This window comes from Epinephelus lanceolatus, chromosome 11 (genome assembly GCF_041903045.1).
Source record: "Epinephelus lanceolatus isolate andai-2023 chromosome 11, ASM4190304v1, whole genome shotgun sequence".
Taxonomy (NCBI): domain Eukaryota; kingdom Metazoa; phylum Chordata; class Actinopteri; order Perciformes; family Serranidae; genus Epinephelus; species Epinephelus lanceolatus.
Genome location: NC_135744.1, coordinates 38,206,739 through 38,217,492, shown reverse-complemented (window position 1 = coordinate 38,217,492; position 10,754 = coordinate 38,206,739). Strand labels below are relative to the sequence as shown.

General features: G+C 42.4%; 1 protein-coding gene across 4 annotated transcripts in view; it reads right to left on the bottom strand.

Annotated features, from left to right (window-relative positions):
- Positions 1–7,272: 7,272 nt before the first annotated feature.
- jade2 (jade family PHD finger 2) overlaps positions 7,273–10,754 on the bottom strand; it is a 257,626-nt gene continuing 254,144 nt past the window's right edge. For all 4 annotated transcript variants that reach the window (XM_078172613.1, XM_078172612.1, XM_033640720.2 and 1 more), the window contains one exon: positions 7,273–9,172. In XM_078172613.1, the coding sequence (XP_078028739.1) occupies positions 8,381–9,172 (792 nt within the window). In that variant the 3' untranslated portion in view covers positions 7,273–8,380. The remainder of the gene's footprint in view (positions 9,173–10,754) is intronic.

Sequence of the window (10,754 nt, the reverse complement as noted above, 5' to 3'; positions counted from 1 at the left end):
AGAAGGGAAAGGCCTGGTGTTGTTTATATTAGCTGCTTGTTAACTTGACTGTGCGGACAGGCTGCAAACAGAACGCAGGGGAAAGAACAAGTTGTACTCTTTCTCTGTCTGCTTCTCTGGCTCCGGTTCAGTAAACGTCTCCCTCCTTTCTGCTTGTTCTTTCTATCCATCTCTCTTCTCTCCCCTCTCTCTCTCCAGGCCAGAGCAAAGCAGACTGCAACGTTTTCCCCTCCTCACACGTACTTGCACAACACGTGCCTGTCATTATTTGTCCTTAAAGCTACAGACATCCTTTATTCTTCTTTTACGTTTTTTTTTTCTTTTTGTTTTTCCTTTTTTGATCGTCCTATGCTTCAAAAGCGATTCAATAAAGAGCCACGTGCCGGCCAAGGAGGCTGATCACCGGACAGGAGAGAGGAGGAAAGAGGAGGAGTTGTGGGTGTGGGTGTGTGGGTGTGTGTGGGGGGGGGGGGGGGGGGGGGGCAGACAACAGGAGGGTTTGTTTTTTGCTGGTGGTGGGAAGAGGAGAAGTGAGGAAGATGTTGTATGGCGGAGACAGAGTAAGGTGCACAGTATGTGCAGATGGGAGCTTTAGTCAAAAAGGAAAAATGTTTCTTGGAGCTGTTCTGGAGGCAGACGTCATCTCACTGTTTGTGGTGAACCTTCATGGGTGGAGCCAAAGACTGTTTTGGGCTAAGTGATGTTGGACTGATGCCCACTGAAAGGCAAAGAGTAAAAAAACTGAAGGCAAGCTATTACAGCATGTCAGGTTTCCTTTAACTTTTACATAAAAATAAAACATCTGCTCTTGAAAAACCACTCTGCTTGGTGTTTTTCTTTTATCTTTTTTTTGCTGTCAACTCTATCTTATCTAGAAGGCATTAAGTCATGTGAAACACTTTGATGATTAATTGTCAAGTCCTGTAAAAGAAAAGCAACTCTGCAACAATTTTGATCATCAGTTTACAGTTGCAGTTTTTTACCCAAGCAAAAATGGAAAATATTCACTGGTTTCAGTCCTCAAGTGGGCAGCTGTACGGCTTTTATCTGTTTTATGTAATTAATTCCCAAATGTGAAGCCAAAACATCTCGACTGCCCCCTGGTGGCTGGCTGCAGTATAAGTTATTCAATGCTATAAAAAGGGGAATGATGTCACAATAAACAGCTTTATGTGCCAATCAGTATGCTCACAATCAATGACGCTGCTCACAATTGGCCGGACGTGTGTGTGGGTGGGAACTCAATACCGCCGAGATCGCTCCTGCGCCAAATCTGACTCCAAATGACATCTGTGCAAGATGGCAGCGGCTGTATCCAGGATATTTTGGCTTGATTTTGGTACAGTGGGAGGAAATGGAGGCACGTTGTCCATCTTTATATACAGTCATTGGACAAAACAAGCCATATCAAGACATCTCCTCAGGCTAACATTTGGTTTGCCATTAATCTGCAGTTAAACTGCTTGATCTGTTAAAACCCCAAAGATATTTGCTTTGCTGCCACAGAAGACAAAGACAAAGTTTGGAATTTTTGTTGGGGAAAAAACAAAAAAAAAAACAAAAAACCTACAATTGAAACTAACATATATTTTAATTTTTGTTTACTTATTTTGTCTATAAAATATCTAAATACTGTCCATTACAATTTCTCAAGGTTCATGGTAATCTTCAGATGTCTTTGTTTTGTTCAACCAACCGTCCAAAACCCAAAGATTTTTCTTACATTGTGTATGACAATGCAGAGCAGTGTCAACATTTGAGAAGCTGGAACCAGAGAATATGACTAAAATGATCATTGGATCATCCAAATAGTTGCCAATTTATTGTCTGTTGTTCGACTCATCAATTAATCGTTGTAAATCTATAACTGACAACCAAGTGATTTTTACTCTGGCATATCATTTGCTCACATATTTCTCAAACATGTTTATGCACTTAGTTTAACTAGTTCTTCCAAGTGACCCTTCAAGTTCAAACTGACTGAACTGACTGTTCTTTGCTTTATTGGATCTTGGCATGCCAATCAGCTACCCTGCAAGATCATGAATGAACAAGAAAAAAAAACCCCTCTGATTCAAATCACCGTGGTTCTTTGACTCCACCAATTTAAGCTTGACAATTGAGCTTGTTTCTGCCTCCACGACGGCTCAGTCTGTATGACTAAACCTCCAATCTGTGCAGTGTGTCTGGGTTGTGGATGTTGAGACCTTGAAGCCATAACTTTGCTGTAACGGAGAGGAGAGCAAAGCGCCAGTAAAAACAGAGTAAGCAGATAATGAGTCAGCTTTCTAGTTTGATACGAGCCACAGCGGCCAGCTAAAGCGTTACAAAAGAAAAAAAAAACAGCTTCCAAAGGCTTTTTCAAAACACGGAAAATGAAAATGTTTCTAGTAGTAGTAGTTGAACAGTATTATACATTATTGTAAATGTGTATAAACTCCAGCGGTAGGTAGGTGGGTGGGTGGGTTTGTAGGGCTGCCGTAGGACAATAAAGCAAGGACTGGACAACTGTATCACAAAAAGGAAGCACTAAACAGTCATTGGGTCAGTCTGCATTTCCAACTGATTAAAAAGTGACAGTCTTTTGTCATTTTTACCTATTTTATGGACAGGCCATTAATAAATTCAACTTTGGTCAAGATTTCAGCTCTAGACACATTTAAAATCCAAAGTTAATCATCTGCAACAAGTTGTGCTGTCAGGTATCCCATTCACCTTTATCACATCAAATGAAATTCATCATCACTAAAGAATGTAAAGCCAATCCTGGCTTTACTGACCTACAGACAGCCTTAAAACCACTTTCTTATTGGTTGAAGGAGGAACGACAGAGAAAGAGAGACATCCTATGAACAGCATCTCGATGCCCTTCTGGTTCCCAAAAACCACCTCAGGGCAACAATCAGTTTTTGTCTCAAAATTACTGAAATTTCCCATCCAGTAGGTGCAACAGCTTGTTTTAATGTGTCTGTCTCAATCAAATAGATGATTTTGTTGCAAAAATTGTTTTGTACAGGAACATTTACCAGCATTTTGTTGCTGAATGGTCCTAACTTGCCACCCAACTAATAAAAAAAGCTTTAAACATGATCTTTGCTTAGCTGAGGAAGTTCTGAGGAACCCAACCCTGCTGGTGCAGTGATGTCTTTCCAAGGAGTTTTACAACAGCGTCGGTACAGTAGACAGCAGCTGTTTGAATTACAGGCGAGGTTCCAATTGCCTGCAGCAATCAGCGCTGGCCTTTAACCAGCTTTTCAGCAGAAGGCTAGGTGGAGTGCATCACTGTGTGTAGGTGTGTTCCTGACCTGCCATTACGTGAACGATACCCACCAGCTTTATTTCCGTGGTGTAGCATTCATGCCAACTCCTGGAGGGGAGAGGGGGTTTGCCCTCACACATGCACCAGCTCACCATTTAGAAAACTATAGTTGTATATTTATCCATTATGCAGACTGTCTTAACCATGCCCTCTAAATGGTGAGCTTGCACAGACGAACATAACCTCCAATATTCTAGCAGATCTTGAGCTGATACTGACACTGATGCCTCACTCTGAGGCTGAAAATTTCATCACTGATATTAGAGGTTAAACCCAGAAAAGGAAAGAAAAGTCTAATCTGGATATCCGACCTGACAGAGTTGCAAAATTCAAAGATCATCAGTGCACATTTCGGGCTGCGAGCCAACACCCACACCAGCGTACCACACAGAGGACAGTGATGCTTTGAAGTTGTATTCTAGTGGATATTGATAAAAAGAACCTGTAAAAGACTCCAGTCTACAGTATCTACTAAGCGGAAGGAGATGGCATTGAAGCCACACTGTAAATATAGAATAATAACCAGTTTGTGTTTGCCAAGGCTGCACAGCATCTGGGAAAAAAAAGAAAAATCAAAAATGCAATTTGCCTGACAAGGTACTCCGGTGGAAAGTTCTTGCGGTCAAATCTGACTTACAAACAGGAGGAAATCTTTAGAAACAGCAATAAGTCACCTAACCACCTCCACAACTTCTGTAGAGGAAAATCAGCCAAACAAAAGGGTGATTTTTTTTTCTTCTACCTAACAACGCTGTGCAGCCTTCGCATTTGCTACTACATGTTAAGGCCGTACATGTGAGGCCTTGTCTAATACCACTGTCTACAAAGTCAGGCTACTCTGAACACTGAATATTGAAACCAAGATTACATGTTTCTGTCTTAGCAACCCATGAATGGTAACAACCACCCCCGTTGGAGGAATCTGTGGGCCGTAATGACGATACGTCACCACATCCTCGCTTCAAAACACAAGCTTTGTTGCAGTTATTGTTGTTGTATGTGTTGTTGCGGTCGGTTCCATGGGGGTTGTAATAACGGTAGCCAACGTAGAAGTCCATAATCCTCCACCTGTCATATATGAAAGTTGTAGACATATTTCAACACAAAACCATTTGAAAAGAAGGTTTTTCCAGCTCTTTTCATGGCGTAAAAAAGACAAGTGTGGAGGACCAACAGTGTGAATCTTCTACGATGGCTACATCCAAAGGACAAAAGGAGACAGAGACGCTGCACTGTCACCAGTAAATACTTTCCTGCTGATAGGGGGCGTTTCACTCTGAGTAAGCTCATACTTCCTGATGCAGTCAGGACCACATATACATAAAAAACTAGTCATCTTGTACATTATAACCCTGTTATACCAGCTCTGGTGTGTGTGTGTGTGTGTATGTGTATGCGAGTTGTGTGTTCAGTTCAGCAGCATTTGGCTTTTTCTGAAGGGGGTTATATGTGTGAGTCTGCGTTTAACAACCGTCGCCAGCCCATTACTGTGACGACAGGCTTTTCCTATGTGAACCCCCGTGGGTGCAGATGTGGGAGAATCCAGGTTGGGTTTATTGGTGGTGGTGTAGTAGAATTAAGAGTGCCCCCACTTGCGTTAGAGGAGGTCACACAACACCACGGCACCGTGCCTGAGCTTACGGTGTTTCTGACGGAACCCCACTGAGCTGGATCGAACCAGGTTGAGATCAAACTGAGCTGACCTGGACAGCAAGAGTTGTTTGACATCCTTATCTAACATTCTTCATCTTGAAAACCAGAGACGTAGCATGTGTATGTGTGTTTGTGTAGATAAGATGTAAATATGCTGCCTTGATACACAGATCTGTTCTTTGGCGTGGTCACTTCAGAAGACAGGTTAGAAGCTGTCCATACAGAAAGAAAAAAAAAACAGAGGAAGTTGATTGGACTTGCACCTCTGTTCATCAGGCCTGGGTTAAGCAGCCCTTAAAATCACTTGTGATGCTTTCTTTCACCCATTAGAACCAGATGGGTGGGTCTTAACTGCAAGAGATGGGAGAATGAAAACAACGCCCCTTCTTGCAGTTGACCATGGAGCTAATATTATCTGACCTATCCCACTCATCTGGTGACTCAAACAAAATGAGCATTAATTATTGGTCGAGACTATTGAACCCAGGACTGATGGTCATATGGTCATACTGAGAGAAGGAGCATGCTCAGTAGTAGTCGTGTAGGAGTTCAAACAGTGAAGCTTGTCAAATAAGGAAGTTTCTAGACATACACACATCACTTTATATATATATTGTATACGATATAAAATATGTATATATATATATATATGTATCTCTGTCTTACGTCGCTTTTTCGATACATTTTTAAACCTTTTATTCTTTTTTTTTAAAGTTTTTTTAACCCCTGAGAATACCATGGACTGCTTTAAGTATAAAATACAACTCTCTGAGAGAACAACAAAAAAAGTATTTTTGTTTAAAACAAATTTACAAACAACTCAATTCCAGAACTGAAGAGCGCAGGCCTCTGAAGCTGATTATTACATTGTCATCATTCATCTAACAGGAGAACAGGTGCAGCAGAGCCATCACTTACGAGAGTGTGGCCACGTCAAACTTAGGTGGCAACCGTGTTGGCGCCCCGCTCAGTGCTTAGCTGAATAAAACATATGACTAAACCATTATTATAAACTGCATAGATACACATGGATGAGATAAATGGTGACTCTCTTCATGCCTGTACACTGCACTGTGAGCACTGGGGGTGTCACTTACTGTCGTAACAAGAAATAACTGTAACTTTTGAGGGCTTTGCTTCTTAAAAACAATCTAATAATGTGGACGAAGAACAACTATGTAATTATATTTTCTAGGATGCTCATAAAACTTGTTTTTCTACATGACGACACCTGAACCAGCCAAGATGAGTTGTGGAGAAAAGTTCTGATAAAGCCAGTAATTAGACCTTTTGAGTTGAGATTATTCTGTCACATACTTTCTCCAGTTTTGCCTGATCAATTCAATCAGTTTTGCCCAAAATTTAGACAGATTTTTACACAATAAACTCGACTAATGAAGCATTACTGATTCATACCACTGAGCTGACCACTGTGAGAGAAAGCTGGCTACACAAAAAAAAACAAAACAAAAACTGACAAGCAGTTGTGGCCAAAATGGACGTATAAAGAGAACTGAAAACTAAGTGGCTAACTTCCGGTTAAGCCCTCTGCTAGCTTGAATGGGGATAAAATGATTTAATCATGTGGCTCTTATAAACTTTAGAGATGTTTTGGGACTAAAAGGATCAAATTTCAATAGTAAAATGAGTCATTTCGTAGGGGTTGTCATGCTCAAAAAATGAGTCCACTGATTTACAGATGTAAGTCTTTTTGGGCCACATGACATCACCTGAAGGACCCAGAAGTTGTAATTCCATGGTTTGGCTACTCTGTCAAATTGGCTTCAAATCCTGGCCCTGCTGCTGGGGGCTTCACAGCCACCAATCTACAAGACTTGTTTTGAATGGGAGCCGCTGGCAGGCTGTGTTTGTCCTTCCTCCATATGTATCTACTGTTGCAGTCAGCTCTCTCAAGAAGAGGCAGCAACATGGCGCTCACGGTGTAACCTGGCCAAACCCTGTTCATCGATGGCTCTGGACTGCAGTGATCTAGTAAGGAAGGAGTGGGGGGCACAGAACAGTAGGCAGCTCTTTGCACTGATAGTACGCTGTGGCTCTGCTTTGCTAACCGTTGCAGATGCTTTGTTGATTAATGGCAAACGCTGCATTTACATCCTTGTTTCAGGCACTAGACAATTGTTAAGGTGACAAGGAGCCCAATCCTGGCTACACGTGGCAGCCGATCCAACGGGATTTCCTTTTGGTTTGATTGTTACAAATCCGATTGAGAAACGACTGATTGATCTACTTAGTGATTGTGATTGTTTGGTTGATTGATAAGGTTGAGGGGGGGGCATGGGGGGTGTTGAGGGGAGGCAGGGGCACAGGGCAAGCGACAGAAGGCACAGAGTTTCTACGATGATTTTTTTTTCTCCAAAGATTCAGGCTAATAAAAAAAAAAAAAACTGAACTCAGAATTAGGAAGAATTTGAAAGCAGCTGACAATTGTCAGATCAAATATTTCAACAACGGCTGTGATGTGAGCAAAGGGATTTGCTTAAAGTAGTATGTGTATCAGTATGTCTGTGTGTTTGTGTCTCTGTGTGACAATCTGAATGAGCAGCAAGGTTGGGGTCAATCTATTTGCCATTAAAAAACTGGAAAAGCTGAAAATCTGTGGTTGTTTTTATACGTCTGTGGAGATAAATTTGAGAATGATGACTTTTGTGGAGCACATTTCGCAACTGAGTCAACATGATAAGCATTGACCCCAACCCTGATCGAGCACATATTATACACACGAGTGCTTACATTACAGCTCTTATGACTAGCTAGTTGTGCTTTTCAAGGCTGAACACGTTATCCCATGTCACTCTCTGTACATATTCAGACCAGCTCTGGTGTGAAATTGTCTTTCCACTGAACGGTATTCAAGAAAACAAGGACTCATTGGATGCATCTCAGGCCACAAAGACCAGGAGCAAAGCAGACCCTGAAACCAGCTTGAATAATAATAATAATGCCCCAAAGTGTTTGTTCCCAAGTCTGGCAGATACCACAGACATGAGGCCAGAAATGGGTACTTCAACGCCCAGAAACAAAATGAATCTGAAATACAAAACAAAAAAAAGGACTAAAGGTAATGTTTGTTTCCTATTTGTTGAATGTATCGCATCTTGTCGTAAGCTAACGACAAACTACAGTCCGGTGGAGAAGCTTTACTGTACGACAGGCAAACAGCTACATTCAAATTCCCCCCCAAAACAAAGCAGGTGAGAGCTGAAGAGATTTTCCACTGGTATATGTGACAGGGATTTGGTTGAACAAGGCCGTCCAGCCATGTTTTGTGGACTGTATATTGGGCACAGATGGAGAAAGAATAAGCCAGCGGAACTTTGCTTGGTTAACTGTGTGTGTGTGAGTGTGTGTGTGTGTGTGTGTGTGTGTGTTGGTTTGAGTCTCAGTTCTTTAGGATGCCAGCACGCTCCTTCTCAGCAGGTCCTCGTTCCCAGAATGCAACTGCGGCAAGCGGAGTTTGCGTCCTCCAGAGCGCGTGTCCGAATCACTCTGCTCGCCATCAGAGAAGTACCCGTCAGTCTCGGCAGCATCCAGCAGGGACGTGTCCTTTGCTGTGAGCGGCAGGCTCACAGACTCCAGCCCTGCTATGCCTCCACCTCCACTAACGCCCCTACCTCTGGATTTACCCTGGCGGGACAGACGGAGCCGCGCACCCCCGCCTCGAGTGATTGCCCCTGTGTCAGGCAACGTGGCCCCGGGGCTGGAGGCTGGACGTGGAGATGAGCTTGCAGTGAAACCAGATGCAACGCCATTCCCTGCGTAGACGCTGTCCCAAGGGCCGCGATCCTCCGAGATGTGACAGGAATCCATTTTGGAGATGGGTGGCTGCGGTGGTGGGTCTCTGTGCATGTCAGAGCTCCTTGTCTGGTGGTGATGAAGGTGGTGGTGGTGCAAGGCCTTGGAGGAGCCCCTGGACCTTTCCCCTTTCCGGCCCCCATGGCTGGGCTTTTCCTCTGCCACGCTTGCCCAGAGGCTCTTTGCGGTGGAGGGGCTGCTGGCGGCGGAGTCGGCTGCAGCAGACAGGACTGTCTGGGGAAGGGTGGGGGTGGTGGGTTGCGGGTGTCCACGAGCTCGGGGCTTGTTGCCCCCTCGCGGTTTGCGGCCCAGCTGTGGTGTTTTCCAGGTGGACTGCATGGAGTTTTCCATCATAAGGTTTAGCAGACTTTCCTCGCCTTGCAGGAGCTGGGTGACAGGAGGAGAAGAAAAATGAGGTCAGAAAAGAAAAGATAGGAACTGGAGATGAAAGAGGAGATGGACGATGAGAGCGTAAGAATTCAAAGGAGAGCCGATGAGAGTAAATCAGAGGAGAAGAAAAAAAGAGCTGAAGCACTTCATGTTTTAAGGTGCACTACGTACAGAAAACGTTCAGGAGATATCTGGAATCTTGCTCATTGTTCAGTACAACAATGAATATGCTTCTTCTGGTTTGGAAACCTTAAATTCTAACCCGTAATATTTTGGAACAAAAACTCCCCGCCCACCACCACCTACCCACATTTCCAGCAGCTCAGCAGTGGAGGATGTGAGCAACTGATGTCACAAGACATTTTGTCGTCAAGCAAAAAATCTAATGACAAAAGTGGATGTACTCCAACATTTAACAGTGTTTAATCTCTTCAAGAGACATGTCTGTTGAATGTCTAATTTGCTGTACTGTTTAAAAAATGAGGTATTATTATTGTCAGTAACAGGCCACTGTATCATGGGACTTTTCATGTTTGTTTGATAAAAGTCCACCATGACTTCACGCCCTGTTATCTGTTTATTTTAGCAGATCTTTCTTTGTAAGGATATCAGGTTTTCATATCATTCTGTTTTATTGAAAAGTGACCGTTCCCTTTTTTTTGGCCCTGAACACATCCCCAAACAATGGAGTTATATCATGCATTCTGGTTGGAGCCCCCTGCCAATCAATACACAAACGGAGCACATTCCTGAGGAGAACAGCAGGTCAGCCACAGAGCAGCGCCGCTCTGACCATCATCGAACTGATTAACCCACAATGTGAAGTGAGGCAGGCTCACACAACTCCGAACTCCTCTCGCATAAATATTCAATCTAAAGGGCTTGATCCAGAGTTGAAATAAAAGGTGTATGAATGTTTTAAGTGTGGAGGCCTCTCTGTCGTGATATCTGACAAAAGTGGAGAACTTTATGTGGCTGAGTTTCAGCTTTGTAAAACTTAATAATTTACTGACTTCTTTTCACGCTTGAGAATTATAACAGGTTTTAAATCTGCAGTGCAATGGCTCAAGTCTAGTTAAGTCAATTTTAATTATATGGCTAATTGTCCTCAAAGGGCTCGTTATATGTGCTATTAGAGCAGCAAGGTGGAACAACTGTTATCAGAACACTGACATACAATTTTGACTTTGAGGGCATTATAAACTTGAATATTTAAAAGTTAAACACTACTAATGATCACTAAAATATATTACTTTTGTGGACAGTTCAAGAAAGCTCACTAGCATCTTCTTTTTCAAACTAATATTTAAGCCCTCACAGGAGTGCCATTTCTTTGGTGGAACTACTTAGTAGGGTCATTGTAGGGAAAAAAAAAAAAAAAAAAAAAAGATACTAAAAAACTGAAAAATAAATAAATAAATATATAAAATAATAATAACAAAATAAATAATTAAATAAATAAATAAAAAGATAAAATTTGATAAAAATTTTTTTTAAAAAAAGGGGGAGTCTGGGAAGGGGGGTAATATTCTGATAAAAAAAACCCTCAGAAATTACAAGATTAAAGTCATATATTTGC